Source organism: Micropterus salmoides, unplaced genomic scaffold (genome assembly GCF_014851395.1).
Source record: "Micropterus salmoides isolate LMB-PRFRI ecotype aquatic unplaced genomic scaffold, ASM1485139v1 Ms_hic_scaffold_5, whole genome shotgun sequence".
Classification (NCBI taxonomy): Eukaryota; Metazoa; Chordata; class Actinopteri; order Centrarchiformes; family Centrarchidae; genus Micropterus; species Micropterus salmoides.
Window position 1 is genome coordinate 28,537,219 of NW_024044237.1, and position 24,298 is coordinate 28,561,516.

Sequence of the window (24,298 nt, forward strand, 5' to 3'; positions counted from 1 at the left end):
TCTGAAAGTATAGTGATGGTTGGGGTTACAATATGTAGTGCTGAATGGTATGTAAATAAACAGTCAGCAGGATGACTTTATGAACTATGCAATTTATACCACTAGGGAGCATCATAGGACTTTTCAGAGAATGAAACATTTGAATGCTTTATATTTGTCAGATCAGAGTTTGTATTTGAAGATTTCAACAGGGTTTTGGTGGGGTTTGAAATTGTATGGATATATCATAACAAACTGGTTTGTTTAAGTTCACTGTAATTTCAGTGTAAAGGTACAATTGACAATGGCTCACAGGGGAACTTTATTAAGACATTTCATTATAGGTTGGTGGTGAAGGGGGTGATATACCCTAAGGAAGTCTAATAACTTTTAAAGTATGTAGTTCAGAAGTAGCTTTGTTGAGCACTATATGTCATAAAACATCCTAAAATTTCTGAAACTACATAAAGAATCTGTGGGATGCTGGCGTAGCAGAGGGGAGGTCAACAGCATAAAACAACCTTGTGTTTGTTTTAAAATGCTGTTTGAAGTTTACCATGAAAAAGAAAACACTTTCATACGAAGGGGTCGTTTTCAAAATTATGCACTCCACCATCAGAACTCTGTGCTTTGATGAATGTGGGAATGCGTATCACAACCCAGACTTAATTTAAAAAATGTAACTATCAAATGTTCTCGCATAAAGTTATACCTTAAAACCTAAAATGCTGACTGATCACTTCAGGTTAGTTACAATTAACACCCCAGTTCAAAACAGCTTCAAGCAGCTGATTTAATATGAACGTTGGATTTGTCCCCTTTGGCTTTGTAGCTCAGAAGATGTTTTATGTGATTTTGGAATTTTTGGAATTCGCAGACCATGCATACATAATTATTTGGAAAGATTAGTGTCTGAGTAAACCGCTATCTAATAACACATTTTTCTCACTTGTCTTATTCATTTAAAACAAAGCAATAGATTTGTAAGATGACAACAAAAAGGCAGAAGTTTGTTCAAATCTTAAAAAAACAACACACCAAAAAGAACCCAGATATCATTTTAATCCATGAGTGAATTTAACATTCAAAGAAATTATACCTACCGAGAACATGGATGTAATCTATATTTGGATCCACTGGAACTTTGTTTATGTGAGATGGGTTCATGAAATATTGGTGTTGATGAAATATTCATTGGACAGGAAGCCAGGTCAAAAGGCATTATGCCCAATAAACATTAAATGTAGTGGAAAAAAATAGTTGACTGCATGTTATAGATACATCACCACTTGTAAATACTTGTCACTACATGCACAGGTTTCTGTTAATTACTTAAAACAGACCATTGTGAAGAAGCCTCACATTAGCCATATTAGGAGAAATGTAAAAAAGAAAACAATGCATGTCTGAAAAATCAGAGAAAATAAAAGAAAATCATTTGGACTTTGTCATGTATAAACACAACATGAATTACTGTAAATATGACTAGTACAGACATTTATTCAGTTTCTTAAAAAAAACAACATAAAACTCTTGCATAATTTACAAAACATGGTGTCCCTGTGCAATCCAAGACACATCTGTGCCTCCCCCCAACAGAGTTCGTTATACCTTTACTGTCCTTTTTTTTCACAATGAATATTGGGTATTTAAACATGGAAACTTTATTCTGTTTAAAAACATCTCAAAGAGAATAAGACATTTTGATGTTTACAGTGCTAAATCTGGCATACATAGTGGTTGTTTAGTGAGGATATCTCTAACGTCCAAAACAAACATTTGCTCAAGGACATAGCTTGCTCTAGGAGTGTGAACTCTCGAGCCCCGTACTTCTAGAGAAGTGCAGATATGCATAATGTAAACATTTCCTTTGCAATTATAATACTTTCTGTTGAACCAGACCTTTCTTGATGAAAATACAAACAAAAGAAAAACCCATAAAACACCTATATTAGCTCACTGTTTCATCTGCTTCAGAGTCCAGAGTCCAAAAGGCTTGTGCAACAGAAGAAATGACCTGTAATTGCCATGTTAAGGCTTGGTGTTGTTATACATTTACTCTGTAGTCCCTAGGTCACAATGCACAGCATTGCTTTAGACCCCGTGTATTTGTTTCTTTGTCTTTTTTTCTTTTTTCTTTTTTTTTTTTACAAAAACACATCGACACTCAGGGTACATATAGCAACCACTGTTTACAGCTGCTTTTCAGTTTGTCTAATTATGTCTCTACCAAAACCAAGTCTCTTTGGCAGAAAATGCACCGCGTATTGTTACCTTTTCCCAATTTCACTTTGCCGAAGAAAATGGATGTTATTAGCGCTGTCTGCTAATTCTGGGTACTGCTCAATGGAGAGCACATAGTAGCCGTCATACCCCAAAACCTTTCCGCTACTTAAGAGCTGCCTCTTCTCGCCCTCAGTCCAGGGGCGGACCCCCTCCTCGCCATCTCGCACTCGCTGTTGTTCTCTTGCCCACGCACCTGCAAGGGCACGCTGACGAGCAAGCTCAACAACCCGTGCTTTCTCCTCATCCACAGTGGATCCATAGCGGATATGAAGAGCTAGTGCACCAGCACGAATCTCCACATCTGCGAAACGCCGAGTTCGACTATCCATGACTGTGGTGGACTGGGAAACGGTCACATTGACACCATTCTCCAAAGTCTTGTGTCCACTAGTGAGGTGTAATGCAGCAAGGTCAGCATCTGGAAGGCCTGGTTTGACATGGTAGTGTGTGTCCCGGCCTTCTATAGTGAAGTGGAGGTCTTCCAAATAGAAAGCGTTGTTGAGGATTGTTGCAACCTTGATACAATCCTCACTGGCCACATTGAGTGTGTGAGTGTGAACACTGCCTTTGTAGATAGCAAACATAACCGCTCTTCCGATGGGAGACATTGCCGCTGAGAACCACAGCCAAGACTTTTCACCTCTGCGACCTCGACTGAGATGGACCTCTGGCAGTCTCTCAAATGACAAGAGAGAATGTGCTTGTCTGGTTACTTCCTGCTGGACCCCAGAGATAGACTGTAGGAAAAGTGCAGTGAAACGTTAACGCATGAACATGGCAGAACCTGACTCTCCAGGCCATTTAGAACCAGCTACTGCTCTGCTTCAGAGAGTTTTTCATCCCCGTCTAAGATAATGGTGTTTTCAAGTTGTGTTCTCAAGCCAAAAGTAGATAAATCCCCAATGACAATTTTACAATAACACTTGTGTTAATGCCTTAGACCAAAGAAGCCTAGCATAAATAGCTGCAAAAGATTGTTTTAACAGTAGCAACACCAAAATATTACATAAAAGTTAGACAGTGTTAAAAGCTGTTCAACTGGTAACTAAAAGGAACAAGACAGAGGAAAGTAGACTTTGTGCTTATTATGCGTATTGTTATGCAAATATAGCCCAATTAAAATTGATATTCTATGAAATACATAGCAATCCAATTAAGAAATGACAGCTTCAAAATACTGACGCAAGAGAAAAACAAAGAAATGAAAAAATGTATTCATTTTTTGTCATCTGATCCCCTATGCTTTCAAAAGCATGTTGGCTGTTGGCTGGATGAGTATAATAGTTGCTTTTTTGCTATTCTATTTATTTTGTGTTCAGCAGTCTTGATAGATATTCTTTTTACTCACCGGCAGATCATCCCAGAGCTGACTCTTCTTCAGTTCATAGGATGGCATGCTTAAATCAAATTTTGGAACCGGAAACCCAGGAATGGTGTTGTGAAGATGAAAGCCAAAGGTTACAAGCCAGCTGTTCACATCTGTGCAGGAAAAATAAATTAACGACAGACATTTTAAAAATACAGCATGAATACAGTACCATACTTTTTTACTAGAAAACTTCTTGAACAGTAAATACTGAGGTTGACATGTCACTTAAATCTAGTGTAGGCAATTTATTTCAGAACCATTTTTGGTTATATTAATTGAAAATCTCTATATATGTCCCGACAGCAATCAATAAATCAAATGTTCTGACAGTATCTGTGGCTGTTGCAGGATTGTGATATGCACAGCCAGTTATTTCATTGATTTTATTTAAAATCTGGAAGCTGCAAAGTAAATGCTAATTATTACAAAATAAATAAAAGGAAATATATAAATATAAAACTGTATGAAGAACAGTTATTAATAACCCTACATTTGATAATAACACAGCCAAACATTCATTGTTCTCAGTTGTGATATGATTGTAACCTGAATATCTTTGGGCTCAAGGTCAAATAAAAAGGATAAGGATTGAATATAAATAAAAAGGATAAGGATTGAAATTATTTTGGACACTTTTAATTATTTTCTGACAGTTTATGGATTTATGAATGGATGGAGAAATTCATCTGCAGTAAAATCGATAATGGAAATAATCATTACTCATGGCCCTAAAAAATTAATAGTACCAGCAGATTCCACTGCTATATCTCTTACCTGCAACGTATTCTCTCACTTCATGGACTTTGCTGATGGGGTTGTTATTTCTAAACATGTATAAATTAAAAGGAGCTGGCTCTTTGCCAACTTTTTTCCAAGTAGAGACATCTGGAACAGTCCACCTTCCAGACATGATATCATAATCCTGCTCTCCGAAGTGCAGTAGTTTGGTCAGGGGATCATACAGTCCTCCGTGAAACCCCAGCACAAGCTGGAAGTCTGGATTTGAGTCGAAGTAGACCTCACCATACGCTGTATACTGGAGCTGTTTGACCAGGAGGCCGTTGCTGGTGAAGACAGCCAGAGGTGTGCCGGTGTTATCACAGGCGATGTAGAACTCTTCCCCACTGCTGATCTCCATAGCAAACAGGTGGCCTTGGAGGTCATAGTAAAGTGAAGTGATCTCTGAACTGGAGTGGTTGTATACATGTGTAATCCTGGCCGGGTAGCTCAGGTCTGCGTAGAAGTATTGTAGGTGTTGGCCTAAGCTTGTCTTGGTAGACACTCTGCGTCCGAGTCCATCATAGCGATACTGAATTGTCCAGCCATTGCTCTTGCTGTAGACCCTCACCAAGAGTCCCTTGGAGTTGTACTCAAAGATTTCTGCTCCCCTCTGACGGAGGAAACCATCTTCATCCATTCTGTATTGGATATCTCCGAGGCGGGTGATGCGGTCTCTCAAGTCATAGCGCAGAGGAAGAAGTCTGGCACTGTTTCCTGCATTCAGAAGGTGCAGATTTCCATTAAGGTCATACGTATAGCGCCACATCACTTTTTCATTCAGGTACACAGTCTGGAGCTGGCCATCCACATCATACTCATAGCTGTACTTGGTGGTGTTAGCAAAGGGTCCAATCTTGATCTCTCGCTTGGTGACTCGGCCCACATCATCATACTGGAAAGTGATCCAGTACATGAGTGAGCGGAATATCTCATACTGGATCTCCTTTATTCGTCCATGTGCATCAAAGTGCTTGGTGTAGGTCATGACTGCAGTGGATATTATCTGATTTATATCATAGTAGATCACCCCAAACTTCCCAAACTGTTCAACCTTTCCTGAGATGTCATCAAACTGGTATAGATCGATGGGTAGTGGTGTTTCGTTGATGACACCTTGCACGCTGGTGACGCGCAGACTACTGTCATAGGTGTAATCAAAGCGTGCATTTACCATGCCATCCTCGCTGAAGCGGAAAATCTGCCGGTCCACCAGCGGACCCACTTGACGATAACGGATGGAGCAGATGAAACCTTCATTTTGCAGGTTGACGGTCTTCAGCACACCTGCTGTCTCGTCGTAAGTGAAGCTGACCCTTGTGCTGTCATACAGGATCTCTGACAGTTTGTTCTGCCGGCGGTATCTGTACAGTACCCTACGGCCTGTGCCGAAGTGTGCTACTCTCAGTAGGAGCCCATCTTCGCTGTAGTCCACAGCCACTGAGGCGTTGCTCTCTGGAGGGTGATAAAGGTTCCTGTAGTAGCCCACTGAACGGATGGTCTGCATGGTGTAGCGGGCTACACTTGGCATCGTGACAGCAGAAAGCCGGTCCAGAGAGTCGAAATCAAATATGTACTGCCGTTGACTGTGGAGCAGGAGAACCATGGACTAGAGGGAAAAGAGCAAAATAGCAAGTGTTTTCTTGCGTTGCATAATATTTATACATAATATATGTGTAATGCCAGGAAGGTTGAGTGCAGGCAGTGTGAGCAGAAATTTCCTGTTTGAGAAGAGGAGAAACGGTATATAAAAAATGCACTAGGTAGTGTGAGCTATCACTGTTGTGAGAGAGCAGCTACATGTTGTGCTGTCCCTTGTCTAATCTGTTAATGCAGCATACACATCTTTAGTTTTAAAATGATCACAACTACTTTGAAAATGATATATTGATGTTAAATACTACATGGCTTGGTCAAGAACATTTACTAAGGACGCTGTTTTGTTTTGTTTCAAATATGTAAATATAATACTGTTAACGATTGTCTGGTAGTTAACATACAAAAGTACCTGACATAAGAAATGTTTACTTTTAACTCCACTTACCCACAGAGACTAGTTTAATTAATTAAAATGATATGCAGTTTGGAGTGTGGTCTGTCTTCTAAAGGTTTACCACCCTTTCTGTTAAAATGTCATGCCCAGTCATCCGTTGCTACATCGAGGTTCCCTGCGCTCCCTGAGCTCTCTGTGTTCCTTATGTCAAGAGTGTTGACATGGCCTCTCCAGGTCACGCAACGAAAGGATGTGGCCAGGAGTGGCTGAGGAAATCTCTGCATGCTTTTATAGCTGAGCATCTCCGTGTAATCTTAAATGCGCTCTTCAAAACAACTAAAGGATATTTTTGTGGAAGAGATGGATAGAGCAATACAGCAGAAGAGTGATATTTTACTTATGTCCATTTCTGATCAAAATGTTTAGTAGATTTCCACAATCTTTATTTTTGTGTATGTGTGGCATAATATACTCTTTAAATCACTATGTAAATAATTTAGCCTCAGTGTATTGTATTTAGCAAGGAAGTATATTTCTATAATTTCCAAAGAAAACTGTAGAGGAGCAGACCTGAATACTACAGTACAAAGACAAATCACAACAATTTGCTCAAACATTTGCACATTTTCAGATGTGGTGTTCAGAGAGGAGCACAAATTTAACAAATGAGTAAATACAGTCGTTGAATTTGTGTAAAACTGTGCTCTTGCAGGATTTCAAAGAATTATAGCTTGGCTATTGCTTAGTGACACAAATTCTTTGCATCAACGCTTCGTTTAATTCATATAACTATATAGCGCAATGTCTCACACGGACATTTATTACTGTCGCACTTCACGCTTACGCTGTGTGAACACAACTTGATTATGATGGCGCTCTTTGCAAGTGGAGGAAGAGAGAGAAAATAGAGAGGGATGAAAAAGAAAGTGTCCAAACTCTGTAATGTTACAGTCTGTCCACCATGTAACAAAACTTGTGTTGCCTACCGGAACAGCAGGACAGCATAAGATCAGAAAGCACCTGGTCTATCATCAAGTCCACAGAGCGGACCACAGACAAGGTAACAGTAATAGCAACTTTAGCATTTAACTGAAATCATGATTGATTGTTGAGTTGAAGGCTATCAAAAGTAAGCGTCAATCCTCAGCTGTAAATGTACACACGTGCGTTGGGCTGTGAGTTTGGGTTGTAACGTCACAGGCCGCCGCCAAGCAAAAGTACTTCTTAAACGATGAATCGATGAAATAATTTGTAGAAGCTTCAAGTACTAAATTCATCATTAGCTGCAACCCAATGTCTAATTTTAATTAGGGTGAGGTATAGCTCCTGGATGTAATCCCTCTATATATTTTTATATCTAAAGCTTGTAAATGGTGCTCAATCTGCAATTAGTATGAAATGATTATTGTGTTTGGCAAGTACCTCTGTAAGTAGCAGAATTATGTACATGGTCCCTGGTGATTATTGCAAAATAAGCCGCTTCAGGGTGACCTCTGCTACATGTCAGGGTCTTTCTTTACCCTGTAGTGATAATGACTAGCCTGCTGTACAGTATATCTTACATATTGCTTCCTCTGGTATTTTCTTACCTGCTCAAGGTAGGTGTAACTCCATATCTTCCCATCAGCAAACACTCTGGAAACCAGACGGCCTTGGCTATCATACTCGAGTCTCTCAGTGGTGGGACCTCTCTGCAGGGCACTGATTTGCCCACTGCTAGTGCGGCTCACATTAACGGGCAGTAGCTTACTGCTGGGCACCCAGAGCACTGGGTGGCCTGCTGTGTCGTATATAATCTTTAAGAGGAACTTCCTGTGGTCATCATAAATCTTCTCTGTCCTCAGGGTGCGATCATAATCGACAGAAAGAATGTTCCGTCCGTTCACCTGTGGGGAAGATTCGATTTAAGAACATGTTAGACATAAAATACCGACTACTCCTACAATATTGTGACAGAAAAACAATACTTGAAAAAAATACATTGATTACACAGTGAAATATCAAGAAGAAATTTTTGGTTTAGCTATAACTGTTCTTTGTCTGAATGGCTCTTTAAACTGTATTCACATGGATTTTCACTACAGCTGTCACAGAGATTAACACCTCCTTCCCGAGGCTCATTAAACTGAGAGACACTCTGGCGATTGTTCAGGTACACTTAAATCACAAATTTAGTGGAGACAAAAATTACTCTGAGGCAAAGTAACCACCCAAGTTAAGTTCATGAAGTACTGTAAATCATAAATCTGAGTGTCAGATTCTGAGGATGAATAAGAAGAGGTGGACGTATGTACAGTACTAGAATATTGATAACAGTCTATATCAAGAACTAAGTCACTTGCTGTTACTCATAAATTTCAATGGGAAGGAATAATTGCTGAAATATTTTTGTATGGTTGTAATAAGGACAGCGACACAGGCATAAAATAACATCTCTCAGTAACATTGTGCAGTTGATTTCTGTCCCTAATAAGAGTCACTGCCATACCACTGAGGTAAGCAAGGCCGCAGAAAACACACACCTTTGTATGCATGGGACGCTGATAATTTGCCTATGCCACAAGGAAGACAAAAAAAAAAAAAAAAAAATACATTCAAACTTACCCTAAGCTTGCGTCCAAATACGATAACTTTCCCTCTGGCTTGTTCTTTGCGGAAGCGCCACTCAACCAAGTTTTGCCCACTCTCCCCTGGCAAGCTCATGTTGCGTCTGGCTACAGTTGGGTTGGCAGCACCTGCCAGGATGTGGGGCTCTGTCTGATAGTGGGTGTCCATCCCGTTGGCATAGGTAACCCTCAGCGAGTTGTCAAAGCCCACTTGATAGCTACTTCTACATTGGTCTGTTGATAGCAAACAAAAAGTACAATTTAGGAAAGATGTATAGGCGTTATTGTTATTGACACAGTCCTGAGGTAATTATTGGTTGTATTTCATTATGCTTTAAGTCCTTGGTATTTCAAAAAAAAATAAATAAATAAAAAAAAAGAATGAACATGAAAGATGTGCTGAAATAACTGGGCCATCTAGCTCTGGCAGAGAGTAGAAACCATTTAGATACAAGGTTGATGTGTCTCCGACACCAAAAACCAGCACACTGAGAGAGTAATCATTTACACTGTCGTCTGTCAGACCCTATGAGCTGTAATGATACATGACTTAAGCTTACTCAACATTGCCCCGACGACCCCTGAAACAGTGACAAATAACTGCTTACAAAATAGATGTCTGAGTCGGGAAGACGAGTGTCATAGCCTTACCCTGAGCCAGAGTGTAGAAGGCACGGATGGTTGAGGTATTTGTGGTGATGCTGATTTCCTCTTCCGTCATGGAGCTTTCAATGTCGACCGTCAAAGCGCTGTATATGTCTGTGTACAAGTTATTCACCATTCCAGTGGGGAACGTCACATTCATTAGCCGTCCTTCACTGTCATAGCTGTTTGAGAAAAAGAACATCAAATGACAAAGCAATGATATGTATGTGCGCTCTTGGTGCCACAGTGCATTCAATTATCAGCTCTTTTGTACTTGTTGAGTAAGACCATTGACTTTATTGTAATTAAAATGTCATTCTTCCCCTTTTTGTATATGTTCAATTTTCATTACATGAATGAAGGGCCGTCTATCAACCCAAGGCGCAATCCAAATATTTGATCTGAGAGAATGACACATCTCATCAGCTATCTATTTTATATAATACAAAAAAAAACAGACTTGTAATGAATTCAATTATTTGGATGATTGATGTGGCATTATAATCTCAACTGAATGCTTTTATTTTTTTTTAGTTATAGTGAGGATCACTCATGACATAATGTGACATGACAGGGAATTACACAAGGGAGAAAAATTCAATCACTGAAAGGCCATGCTACAAAAATAGTGTTGTCATGATACCGTGTCCTGGTGGCTCAAAATAAAGAAATATAATCATGAGTTGGTCATTATGTTTAACTTTACTTTTTGTTTTTAAACGTATGCATATCAAAACATCCTATCGTAACCAACTTCTGTTGTTCTAACCATAACATATGTGAACACATGCTACTCAAGATACTTTAGTCAAGTAGAAAATAAGAGGAAAAAGTAGCATACCTTTATAGACATTGAGTTATTATAGTCTAACTAGGCTATTTTACAGATCTGAGGCAAATTTTATAATTAGGCTTCAATTAAATGCGCACCCTAAAGCAGTTTGCAGGTAAGTACAGTTACCAATTATAGAGTAAACTTGTCCTGAGCTGTGAGACAAGAAAGAACACACAGGATTATACTCATGCACGTACAGAGAAAGCAAACCTTTTTGTCTTTGTAACTTAATACTTGAGGTTTTAGTTCATAATTAAAAAATAAATATTTGTGTCAAGCTCTGTTCACTATTAGGTGACAAGCTCAAACAAAAGTTTGTTTAATAAATTCTTCAACTGCAAGGCTGTTAGTACGGCCTCCTCATCAACAGATTTTTGTTTGTTTGTTTGATTTATTTAGTTATAAACGTTATCTTCCAGTGCATTTGTTTAGATCGTTTTAATGGTATGCAAGAAGTAGGAGGTATGTTTGGATATAAGCAATGGGCACATTCCAGATCCAGAAAGCCTAAATGAATTGCAACCTAATTCAGTCCAACTTTGGCAAGTGATGAAAAAATTTCCACAGAATGATCTTACCAATCTCCATTATACTTACTCATAGAAAGTTGTCCAGCCAATCTCTGATGTCTTGGTAGCCAGCAGACCATTGTTACCATGGTAGGTAAGAAGCACTAGCTCCTGGCCCTGTGCTGTAAGTGTTTTCAGTCCGCCATTGGTGCCCATGTTCAGCCAGATCACCTGGTTGTCAGGGGCGACGATACGCACTGGCGTGCGGTTAGGATCTCTACGGATTCTCAGTGTGTTTCCGCTGCTGTCAGTAACAGCTGTGATGTCATTCTCTGTACTGTAGCTAAAAGTATATTTCAAGTCACCAGTGAGCAGGCTTGCTGTGTGTTGGTGGGTGCCATTGCTGTCAAACACATACAGCTCCTGGGCATCAGGGGAAGCCACCTCAAATGTACTGGCACTAGAAGTCACTGTTGGCCCATTTCTGGATATGGCCCGGATGCGGATGTTGCCCAGGTCGGCCACGTAGAGGGTTCCATCTGGAGCTGCCACTAAAGAAGATGGAGCATTGAGCCTTGCATCTTTGGCATAGCCGTCCCCTGTCTGGTAACAGTCACAGTTGGCATCATTCTTGCAATCGCAGTCAGAGGGAGCCCCGGCCAAATGCGTTATCTCACCATCCACAGAAACCTTTCGGATTCTGCTCATCTTTCTTTCATCTGTCTCTGCTATGTAGATGGCCCCATGATAAGATACAGTGATGCAAACAGCAGATTCTAGAGGGGTTAACTGTGCCCTTTGACCACCGGCCACACCGCGCTCCAGTCCAGCCAATGGGCAGTGAATAGGTCGGCCAGCTGCAATGCTCACTTGACCATTCTCTGTAATGCGCAACACAATATTGTTGTCCAGGACATACAGCGAGTTGTCCATGGGGCTAACTGCTAGGTCTGTGGGCCACTCCAGAATCACCTGAAATATAAGACATAATTAGATTATTGTCTGTTTTTCTTTTTTTTAAACTTAGTATTTTTCACAAAATCAACATCATTCATTTGAAATAAAAGGTTATAGCTGCTTAACCAAAGTAATCATGACTCATAATTTATTTAAATAAATATCAATTTTGATCTTTTTTTCGGTTTAATAACAAGTAGCAGTAACTCAAGCGTAAGCCCAGTTCATGGACTCATAAACAATAAAGTGGCTTCCAAATGTTCAAATCTGCAAGCATGTAAAAAAAATTTAAAAAAACAATTTAGTGATGCTGTGACATTATGAGAGTCACAACTATAATGAACAAATCTTCAGTATAAAGTCGTGTATAGACCGATATCCAGAATGACTTGTCAGAATATGTCAGAAAGTTATAATCAGACTAAGTCCTGCACTTTCAAGCTATACACTGTTCCACTAGCCCTAGATAATCTTTTTCCTCAGAAAATCACTTTAATCTATCTTTCTCTATAGGTGAAATAACAAGTTGATGACATTGAAGACATTGGCTGGTGCGGGAATGAAACCTGACATTTTAGTTACAGGGTTTCTCTTTCCATTTCCATGTCTAACTTAGCATATATCATTTAAAAATGTAATATTTCCTACACCTTTGGCAGCAGTATAGCTACCAAAATAACCCAGAGCTTGCATACCTTCCTCTAACCATTTCTGCTATACTAACTGGTGCTGCAACATGAGAGAGGGACTCCCCATTGGGTGATCAATTAAGTGTATCTAATTAAATCAAAATTAAGTAAAACATATTTCACACAAAAAAATTAGAGCAGTATTAACCACATCTTGAAAGAACTAACAGATTGTACAATCCAAAGCTTTAACCATAGCCAATCATTACAGTCTTCTTGTCAAAAATGTGTCGGTGAATAAAAAGCTTATTTGTAACAGCACAAATGACTGGCCTGGCCTTCAAATGCATAACTGTGTCATTAAAACTGTCAAAACGCTTCTGAATTGTGCTTTTCCACTGGGTGATTAATAATAAAACACACTGCCTTTAAGGCTGCCACTAGTTAAACTGCACGGAGCCAATTCTCTAGCTGGGATGCCTGAGGATCATACCGTCTCGCCAAAACCATGTCTTTATTGGCTCAAACCAAATGACTTGGTTAATTAGCAAAAAGTGACAAGCTTCATCCTTTGTCTTCATGTTCTCTTATGTTCTTCCCCCTCCATGTTCACCACCCCCACACACACAGATTGCTTTCTCTTCTGTTTACATTAAAAATGTTCTTATGTTGCCAGAAACACCCTTTACTCTTTACTCTACATAGCTCTTATTTCTGTTAATGCATATCTATTGTTATGTAACCTCTCAATAAGACAAGAATATTTGTGATATCTGCAGTCGGGGTCATTTTGGTTTGGACTGTTAGTCATTCCTATCTACTTTTGAAGTGTTTTGTTTGTAGTCTTTCTTTTTATAAGCTGATCTGCATTAGAACATAAGAAATCTAATTAAAATGTAAATTGGCTAGTTAAAAAAAACTAACAAAAAAACCCTCTGTCTTCTGTCTGGTGTGCACATGTAAGAGGTGGGGGAACCTGTTCCTGTGGCAATGTAATTTTCAACAGCCAATACTCAAGAGTTCACCTTCTGCAGAAACAGGACATAACGCATCCTTTTTTATGTAATTAAAGTCTTTCTACGTTTTATTGTTCTTCATTATTTATCTTAAGTCAGATCTCAAAACTAACAGAGTGAAATGAGGAGGGATAATAATGTTTAAGTACAAAGAGCTGCACTTGTACTTTGGATGAAGTGCCATGGTATTGTAATGCTATAACCTATTGTGTAGGGTCAAGGCTCTGCTTTTAAGTCTCCTCATTCGCAGGGAGTAAGTAAATTTAGATGGACAAAGCCGGCTGTCGTCAGGTGCTGCTGAAGAAAAGGTTGTATCTGCGGCAAACTCACTACAGACTGATGCTTCATTATCATGTATGGTGTAAAGTGTCCTCAATCCTGAGTATTTCTACTGGAACACTAAACACTAATTCAGCTCCAGCCACATCAAAACAAGCGCCCCAAACTGAGTAATTATTCTTCCCTCCATATCATCTACCATGACCTGAAAACTCATCTCTTCAATAAACACTTCATGTCTCCACTTCCTGCCGAAATCACGTCTTCCTCCTTGCACATATTTCCTCCTGTGCTTTCAAAGAAAATGCTCTGCTCTTGTCAAGTTGAGAGCAAAACAAAAAGAACACTTTCTCTGTTTTTTTCTTCACTAAGCACCTTATAATCTTGGTGTTCTAGGAATTGGAGCTTGGTTCGCTAATGTCACTATATGTTTCTCTGGATAAGATCTGTCAGCAAAGTGCCTATTTTATATTTAACATTTATTTAATCAGGAAATCCTTACTTAGATTAAAGTTCTCCTTTTTAAGAGTGTCCTAGCAGGCAGCAATAACAATGTTACTAACATCATAAAGCAACAGAAAGTATCTCACAAAATCAAAAATCGGAACAAAAATTGGATTATAAAATCATGAAACAAAAATTCTAAAAGAGGCAATCTAAAACCATCAATATAAATGAGAATGATCTAATGCTACTCTATAAACAATAAATGAATTACACTAAAACATCCCAATTCTAATAATGTCCCAAATAGCAGCCCGAAGAGAGAAAGCACACAGTTTCTGCAGCAATGATTTAAATTCTGAGAAAGAGACCAGTTTTTGCAACTTTAAATTTAATTGCAAAAGGTTCCAGACAGTGAGAGCAGCATGCCAAAAAGTAAAAAAAAAACCTACATGTCTTGCTCTCACTCAGAAACCAATTGCTCAAAAACGTTATCATTCATGAACAGATGAGTTATATTGCACATGTAAAGTATATGCAGTTACATAGCACTGCATATCAATGATGAGTGAGCAACTGAGTGATAGAAACGCGGGGGCAGAAGGTGGCGCTGTGACATGCTATGTGTGAGCATACAGGCAGGATTAACAACTGTCTGGCACTTGTCTGTATAAAGTCACCTGATTGATGTCCATGCTGTTGTCACAGGTCAGAGGGCGAGCCGACGTCAGGTCATTGGAACCAAGGAAAGTGGAAATGATGCCGTTCTGGTCCACTTTTCTGATTGTGGTGCCATCAACAAAATAAATCAGGCCATTCTTGTCCACGGCGATGCCTGTTGACATCAGGTAAGAGGGGGACAAAAGAGGGAAAAGAAAAAAAAAACTTTGTAGAAAACATGGTGGATATGCAGCATCTCAGCTTGCATGACTCAGTGGACAGAACACGATGGTTACATGTGTCAAGCTTGCCTTCCCATTATTCAGGTCACTGCAAAAAGCACAGCCATCAATAATTCACAGGCTGCTTTTCTGGTTTTAAATAATTTCTCAGGCAGAAGTGGGAAAGGCTGTATTCATACGGTATATATGCACTTGCCGCATCTTGTAACCCTCCTCTCTAAAAAAAAGGACCTCAGGAGGTGGGAGTGTCAATGAGTGGTGATTTTTGGAGATTTTTTGACATTGGCAATCATCAACAATCTACACACCATTTGAGAAATGAATGAGCGAGGGAGCGGAAATGACAGCTTTGGCCAATTTTAGATGAAAGGGGTGAAAGACAGGGAGTTGCCATGGTGACAACTGTGGACTAAATTGTCCCAGTGATTGAGTGTCAGCTCAGAGTCGCAAGTTGCAGCCGAGCCAGTGTGGAGTTGCAATAACAATTTGTTCCAAACTAGGAAAATACATTAATGGGCCAGGGCAGCCTCCACATCGCTCTGTGTCACCATGCTGCTTAATAAACCAGCACCTGTGGGAATTCAATCATACCTCACGTGCAGGAAGACTATTTTAGACAATTTTTCATTATCCACATTGTTTTTTACATTGTGGCTTTGGGTTTAATTCTAACTAAGACTGAGAGCCGCTGATCTCAGGAACATGTAGATATAGTGGAAGATGGTTATTTAGCTTTTGGAGGGTTTAAAGTGTTTTGAATAAGCTTCAACTTCAGTTTTACCTCCAGAGTGTGATTTCTTTTTCAATGAAGTCTTTAAAAGCCTCTATGGAAGGTGAGTGGTTTGGTTTGACCTGTGGCTACGTCTGCACAAGATTGCTTTCTGCTAAAACATTGACGAGCCGAGGGAGCCCACGGTGAATCCTTGGGAGCTGGCTATTTGACAGGCTGAGATTCTCAGACAGATGAAAAGTGTCACATTTGAGCAGAGTTCACCAAATGTCTGAGAGGAGAAAAAAATGGAGCCATCTGCTGTTTCTTCTGTGGTCTCGGCTTCCACCCACTCCATCATTAGAGTCGCTCCTTCAGATTGCCTTCACTCAAGCCTTTATCACCCAGCTGAAGCGGAGCTATTGCAGTTGGCATTCAGAGTGGGCAACAAGTAGTGCAAAACAATTCATCTTAGCCTTTTCATCCAGAAAAATTTATGGAAAAGTGAGCAATCCAACCACAAATGGCACACATGGTTCTTAGTTCTGCATAGAGGTTAGCTATGGGTATAGCTGTAACTTTAAGCTTTAAAGGGCCTATTAAGTATAAGTATAATTTTTAAAGATATATATTAACTATATATATTATAATATCTATTAATGTAAAATAAGTTATGCATTACATTTCAGGAGGTTGAAACAACAATAAGTTGACAGTCCTGCTTTCCTGTACTTTAACACATAACCCACAACTAAAATTGATCTATTAAAATGTGGGCCCAGATTTGGCACAGACCCTAATGGTGCACATTTACATTTAACAGGTGCTACTCTACTGAGAAACCCATCACTGTGTCCCACCCAAGGTTATTGTCATTAACGAAGATGAATGAAATAATGAAAACTAGATGTGAAAAAACATTGTTACTGACTGAAATAAAAATAAAAACGAGGCTTTACAAAAAACAATAACTAAAACTGTATTGTAGGTTTGCAAAACTAACTAACTAAAATAAACTAAAAAGAAAGAGGAAATGTCCTTAGTTTCCTAAATAAGCCTACATTTTGAGTGAATATGAAGCTGGGGGAACTGACGTTGCGGGGCAGTTGGTCTGGTCAGACCGGCAGTTCGCACGGTGATTAGCCGATAGGCACCTGTTGGTGAGCCGTGGGTGTGTTATGATTTTGTCCTCCGCATGAAGAGCTGGCACACTGCGTGTTGTGTGGCTGTCCTGCCACCTCCGGCCGCAGCGTTGCAGGTGGCGACCGCTGTTACGAGTAGGGCCTCATGTAACGTTAGGGGTAACGTTAGGCTAACTTAGTCGGGGAGACCCAGGTAGGGATCTGCTGCGTAGTTGGTGGGATTTTAACATGTTTTGTATTATCTACATGTGTACAAAATAATATGAATGCAACTGCGGTATAGAGTTATGTTTTGTTTAGTTCGGGCTGCAGGTAACGTTTGTGAGTCACTGTCTTGGTGGGTTTCTCTCCCTGTTTTGTTTTGTTCTGTTCTGATGGTCTGGCTTAGTGCTCATCTTGCGTGTGGGATAAACTTGCCCCTTACCCATTGATTGTGAGCTCCCCTTGTGCTGGGTTAACGTCTCTGTTGGTCATTTATTTACTGTATGTAAGCTAGTGTGTGTTTTATGGGGTATCTCAGCCAACCTGCTTCACATTGTTTTAATACCTACTTTTTGATTAATAAAGGTTTAGATTTTAATATAACTGCTTTCCAGTCATACTTGCCTTCAGGGTGCTAGGAACCTGTTGGTTGTTGCTCCAAGGGGGGCCTCCAAAGAAGGCCTACACTATCTTCCAATTTCTTATCTGTCCATCAATTGTATTTCACCTCCATTTATTGTATTTCACCTATTTAACCAAGAACGATAGAGCTAGAGACTGATGTAATGAATTTCTGGGCAGTAGGATTAGGGTAGTTTGCTCTTCGGGTTTTATGTATGTACAGTAGGTTAGAAATTAATTAAATTTCATTTATTTGTAGTATTTATTTAGACAATGTGTTAGTACTTCAAATATATATATATTCACAATCAAATTCACAACAAATCTGCATTATTTGTAATGATTGTACTGGACTGAACTAAACTGAACTGAGCTTGGCATCCTGCAGCAACAAAGACTAAAACTAACACTGAAACTGATAAAAACTAAACTAAAACTAAGTATTTTCAAAAACTAAAAACTAAACTAGCAAACCCACGTTAAATATAATTAAAACTAAACTGAAACTGAAAAGAAAAAGTAATAAAAATAAAAACTAATGAAAAATCCCAAACTGTAATAACCTTGGTCCCGCCCCTCCATTCGAGTACAACATCTTCATTCGTTTTACACGATACCTTTGGGTCCAGTGAGAGAGGCCTCTGGAGCTTTGCCTCCATCGCCACAGTGGTTCTCATCAAAGGGCAGACAGTGCTCCCCAGTTCCTGCCAATACCTCTGCGTTCGACTGCAGATCCTTGGTCCCAGTTAAGGTTTTTGGACGGTAGATCCTCCGGGAGTTTGTGTCTGACACGTACAGCTGGCCAGTTACTGGATCAGTTGCCAGGTAATACCGGTGTGCCGGATTGTTACTGCATTCAAGACAATAACTCAGTTATATGCTATATACTGCCTTTTACAGTGCAACCAAATGGTCCTTTAATGGTACTAATTTACACCTCAAATGGGACCTAATGCAGTAATCTTTGTAAAACACCTGAAACAACCTGTAAACCACTCTAAATAAAACATTTAGTCCACAATTTTAAATAGATGATTCCATTATACCTCTCCAGAGAGTTAAAATTTGTTTCAGAATGCAATAGATTTTTTTTAAAGTTGTGTATATTGAAAACCCTTTAACAAAATATTCTCAGGAATGTAGAAAGGTGCATTGTTTAAATACTAATACCAAGCCCTGCAGACCTATCTTACATTGTTTTAGGTGTAATGGGATTAGGAAACCCACTTCAGACAATTTTTAATTGCATTAAAATAGAGTAAAGAAAGTAAATGCCAATGTTCAGTCAGGTTATGTTATTATCATTTAAATGTTATGTTATTAGCATTTAAATGTTATTTTTTAAAACACACACCATAATTAGCTAATTAGGTAAGCCCAGTTGCAGCTTAAAATATAAACCTTAATATCAGCTTAAAATTTGTAACATTGTCATGTAGTTGGATAATGAAATGATGAAGGAAATAATGTCTATTTTTACTGCTGTGAAAAACTGCGTGAAAAACTGTGTGAAGAACAGCAGAAAAAAAGGTTAGAGCCTTGTGGATGAAAAATAAAAGACAGAAAGTGAGGCAGAGAGGTTCAAAAGCTTGAAGTCAAACAGAATTTAACAGGATATCACTGAAGTGGGCTTCTAGTTTACAAAGCAGAAATGACAACTTGTGTGCCAGAACATTTCATTTGTTATCACTCCCCCGTGGGGAAAAGCCTTTGGAAATTACAGAAATGACTGGCTTATGTTAACACAGTGCAACAACTAATGACACCGCATCTGGTTCTGCTTCCTGCATTCTTTTAACTGTCTCATAATGGAGCCAACCCTTTTTAATTCTGAGAGCAAATGTGTCAAGGATTAGGAATCAAAAGATTTTACAACACATGATTGATATTTAGACTTGAAGAAAGCCAATTAAATCACATTTTAAACACATTCAAAACACTGAAAAACTATTAAATTAACCTTTCTATTAAGGGTGAGTTGATACATAGCAGGTGCTTAAGTGTCATTAAAGAGCTAAAAACAGAAGCATTTAACATGAGAAATTGCTTGCTTTACAGTGCAGTCATAAACATGGCTTCTCTGGTTGTACTCCACCTTAATGGTATCTCAGTCAATACTGTTTGGCTTTGAAAGTGGGATAATGTGACGGCAAAATAAATGTGGCAATGAAACATCTTTATAAAATGATGAAGATGAAGTCATAAAACCTGACAGCTATTATGAGTCAAAGTAAATGGCCAAAATAGGGAGATGCTATCAAGTTCCTAAAAAGAATTCAGCAAGATGTACATTAGTAACCCTGTCTTTTACACTCTACCTTTAGAGGGTGGACACAATAAATGAAACACCTGTATGACATTATGAAGTCCAATATAATAGCCTAGCAATAAATAATACCTTTGTGAAGCTTCTGAAGTTTTTTATGACAGAACTTCTAACCCCTTACACCACCACCAGACCCCTCAGACGCTCTCACAGTGGCATGTTGTTGGCAGGAGACAGGGTTTTTTCTGTAGCGGCTTCTCTGCTCTGAAATAGCCTGTTGGAGGCCATTAGACAGACTTTTCAGAATCAGAAGGTGCTTTATTGCCAAGTAGCCACATATGAGGAATTTGTTTTGGTGATAAGGTGCTACACGAAGACAAACATATAGTTGACATAAATAAATGTAGAAATATATAAATATGGAATAGACAATGCAAGTTATATAAGAATATTAAAGTGAATAGAGAACTATTTGCAGAACATGTGCATTATTCTGGGTTTGTGTAGTGCAGACGTATTGCAACGAAATATATAAATTGACAATATAAAAATATACAACAAAGATTTAACAATTTTAAATGTGTGCAATATGCCAGGTTTGTGCATGATATGAAATAAAATAGTGTTTACATGTGCAGAGACATTTGTATTATTTGCAAAGGGGGGTGTCAGTGGGGGTCCCAGGCCTTGTTGATGAGGCTAGCTGCAGATGGGAAGAAGCTGTTTTTGTGGCGAGATGGACTGATGGACCGCAGCCAGAGGGGAGAGTCTGAAACAGTTTGTGTCCAGGGTGGAAGGGGTCAGCTACAATCTTTCCTGCTCGCCTCAGAGTCCTGGGCAGTCCTGGAGGTGTACAGGTCCTGAAGTGATGGAAGATTGCAGCCAATCACCTTCTCTGCAGAGCGAATGATACGCTACAGCCTGCCCTTGTCCCTGGCAGTGGCAGCAGCGTACCAGATGGTGATGAAGGCGGTGAGGATGGACTCAATGATAGCGGTGTAGAAGTGCACCATCATTGTCTTTGGCAGGCTGAACTTCTTCAGCTGCCGCAGGAAGTATATCCTCTTCTGGGCCTTTTTGGTGTGGGAGGTGATATTCAGCTCCCACTTGAGGTCCTGGGAGATGATGGTGCACAGGAAGCGGAAGGAGTCCACAGTGGCGACGGGGGAGTCACACAGGATGATGGGGGAGGGTGGGGCCTGGGCTCTTTCTGAAGTCCACGAACATCTCCGCTGTCTTCTGAGCATTGAGCTCCAGACTGTTCTGGCTGCACCAGGTCACCAGATGGTCGATCTCCCACCTGTGGAGTCCAGGTGCTGGAGGATGTAGTGAAGGGCCATGTTTACTGCATCATCTACAGACCTGTTGGCTTTGTAGGTGAACTGCAGGGGGTCCAGGAGTAGGTCTGTGATTGATTTAAGGTGGGACAACACACGACGTTCAGAGGACTTCATTACCACAGAGGTCAGGGCGACGGGTCTGAAGTCGTTTAGTCCTGTGGTCCTTGGTTTTTTGGGGACAGGGATGATGGTGGAGGCTTTGAAGCAGGCTGGCACATGGCATGTCTCCAGTGAGGTGTTGTGTAATGTATGAACACCCGAGACATCTGATCAGCACAGTGCTTCAGGGTGGATGGAGAGACAGAGTCCGGCCCAGCTGCTTTGCAGGGTTTCTGCCTCCTGAACAGTCTGTTGACTTCCCCCTCTGAGATGGAGAGAGGAGGGGAGGGGGTGGTGGAGCTGGCCAACTCTGAGGAGTCGGGGGAGGAGATGGTGAACTGGGGTTGAAACTCAGTGGAAGAGTCACGGGGGATGGTGACCGATTGACTCTCAAAGCGGCAGTAGAACTGGTTCAGCTCATTTGCCAGGCGAGAGTTGTTGATGGAGTGGGGGGCTTTGGGTTTGTAGTTAGTGATCTGTCTGAACCCCCTCCAGACAGAAGTGGCGTCGTTTGCAGAGAACTGGTCCTTTAGCCTCTCTGCGTACAGTCGTTTAGCTTCTCGCTCCTCCTTGCTAAACCTGTACTGTAACGCCCTGCACCCAGCTCGGTCTCCACTCCTAAATGCCACTTCCTTTTCCAACCTCAGCTGGAAGTTTGGCTGTAAACCAGGGTTTGTCATTGTTATAACTCACCCTGGTGCGTGTTGGTTTACAGGTGTCCTTGAAGAAGCTGATGTAGGACGTCACAGTATCTGTAAACTCGTCCGGATTGATAGCAGTCCTGAAAACATCCCAGTCAGTGTAGTCCAAACACACCTGAAGATCCTCTACAGCTTCACTGGTCCACTTCTTTGATGTCCTCACTACAGGTTTACAGAGTAAAGCAGGAATCAGTTAGATCATGACGTGATCAGAGTGTCCCAGTGGAGCGCGTGTGACAGCGTGATAGACAATGCTAACTGTGGTGTAGCAGTGATCTAAAGTGTTCCCCTCTCTGTTTGGACATTTTATAAACTGTCTGTATTTGGGGAGTTCTTGGTTGAGGTTTCCTTTGTTAAAGTCACCGAGAACAATAACAAGGGAGTCCGGGTTTGTCTGCTCCACACACAGTATCTGGTCAGTCAGCATGCGCTGTGCGTCCAGAACGTTAATGATAAAATATTCCAGATTAGGAGGACAGTGCTGCTGAATCACTGTCACGTCGGTACATCAGCCATTGTTAATATAAAAACAGACACCTCCACATTTTGTTTTGCCGGAGAGCTCAGTGTTGCGGTCCGCTCTGTAGAGTTGGAAGCCAGCCAGCTGCAGTGCGGAGTCCGGAATCAGTTCACACAGCCACGTCTCCGTGAAGCTCAGAACAGAAGATGAATAAAAGTCTCTGTTTTTCCCCACCAGAAGCTGAAGTTCGTCCAATTTGTTGCACAGCGAGCGCACGTTGGAGAGAAATATTGCCGGTAGCGGTGTGCGGAGTCCCCACCGGTGAAGATGCACAAGCGACCCGGGTCTTTTTCCTCTCCTGTGGCGCTTCCTGCACTGTAACTTTTATTCTCTGGCCTTTAATTGTGTTGAACATGTTTTGTTTTTATCTTATTCCTTGGGTGCTGTATGTGTATACATATGTCTGTCTTTGTGAAGCAATTTCGTGCTTTCTAAAGGTTCAGTGTGTAATATTTCTGTGATCTATTGACAGAAATGCAATATAAGATCCATAACTATGTTTTCAGTGGTGTATAAAGACCTTACATAATGAACCATTATGTTTTTATTACCTTAGAATGACACATTTTTATCTACGTAACCGCGGGCACCCCTTGCTGTGGAGGTCGCTGTATTTTGTCGTCATGTTTCTACCGTAGCTGAATCATGTAAATCATGGATGTTGTGATAGAAAATGTGGGACAGATGTTTTCAAAGCGATGCTGAAGTTGTCTGTTTTCTGCTGGACAGGTAATTAACTTAAGTCTGTCAGACTTTAGCGATGCAAATGAAAGCTGTTGTTTGAGAGCTTTAGCTAGAATTTGGCTATAATCACAGAGAGCCATGTTTCCCCTGTCAGTGGTGTGAAATATATATATATGGATTAATTCCATATAGCCTACTTATTCTCCAGCCTGTGGTTTGGCTTTGCCGGTTACGGTTATGTTAGCGAGACAATCAGCTGATCAGTAACATTAATTGGCAATAAACGGTCAGCCAGCTAAACTTTTACTGCCCCGGTAGAAAAATCATGTAAGGTTAGTTGGATTGGTTTATTCTCCAGTGCTGTGCTTTTGTGGTGTAAACTTCATGTAGTTTCTCTCTCTCTCTCTCTCTCCAGCACTCTATTTTGGCTTTGTCTGTTACGTTCGTGAGACAATCAGCTGATCACTAATTGGCAATAAAATGGCAGCTTCCAGCGACGAAGCTCAGATCAGCCAGCTAAACTTTGAAAAAATATGTAGTTGGATTGTAATTTCATGTAGTTCTTCTCCAGCGCTCTGTTATGGCTTTGTTACGTGGAAAGAAATGTGCCCTTACCTTCCTGAGACAAACAGCTGATGAATATTATTGGCAATAAAATGGTAACAACAGGGAAGCTCAGATCAGCAGCTAAACTTCACATTTTACTGCCCTGGTGGAAAACATGTATTTCTTTTTACTGCTAATGGTGATATATAACAAGACCCTGTGCCTATCAAGTGACCAATAATAAATATTTTCCGAATTTGCATTAAAAAAAAAGGTGTTTTGGGATATTTCTTCTCCACTGTGCACACAAATGTGTAATTTGCACTTTCACATGCTCAATGCCCATTAATAACGTTGCACCGTTTTACCACAATCATATTAAAGAAAACATATGGTTTTACATAATTTATATAATTTCTTAACACATCTGTCTAAAGAAACCTAATTTCTTGACTGGCAATC

At 40.2% G+C, this 24,298-nt stretch overlaps 1 protein-coding gene across 7 annotated transcripts in view; it reads right to left on the bottom strand.

The window, feature by feature from the left end:
• Nucleotides 1-1,020: 1,020 nt before the first annotated feature.
• Nucleotides 1,021-24,298, bottom strand: part of si:dkey-237h12.3 (teneurin-3) — a 146,579-nt gene continuing 123,301 nt past the window's right edge. For 4 of the 7 annotated variants that reach the window (XM_038699714.1, XM_038699713.1, XM_038699718.1 and 1 more), the window contains 9 exons: nucleotides 18,298-18,530; nucleotides 15,005-15,159; nucleotides 11,088-11,971; nucleotides 9,662-9,837; nucleotides 9,009-9,244; nucleotides 7,994-8,290; nucleotides 4,409-6,020; nucleotides 3,614-3,744; nucleotides 2,250-3,002 (listed from right to left, as the gene is read on the bottom strand). In XM_038699714.1, the coding sequence (XP_038555642.1) occupies nucleotides 2,250-3,002; nucleotides 3,614-3,744; nucleotides 4,409-6,020; nucleotides 7,994-8,290; nucleotides 9,009-9,244; nucleotides 9,662-9,837; nucleotides 11,088-11,971; nucleotides 15,005-15,159; nucleotides 18,298-18,530 (4,477 nt within the window). Of the gene's footprint in view, nucleotides 3,003-3,613; nucleotides 3,745-4,408; nucleotides 6,021-7,993; nucleotides 8,291-9,008; nucleotides 9,245-9,661; nucleotides 9,838-11,087; nucleotides 11,972-15,004; nucleotides 15,160-18,297; nucleotides 18,531-24,298 lie in introns of all 7 variants that reach the window. The other 3 variants (XM_038699716.1, XM_038699715.1, XM_038699719.1) reach the window with 1 other exon arrangement.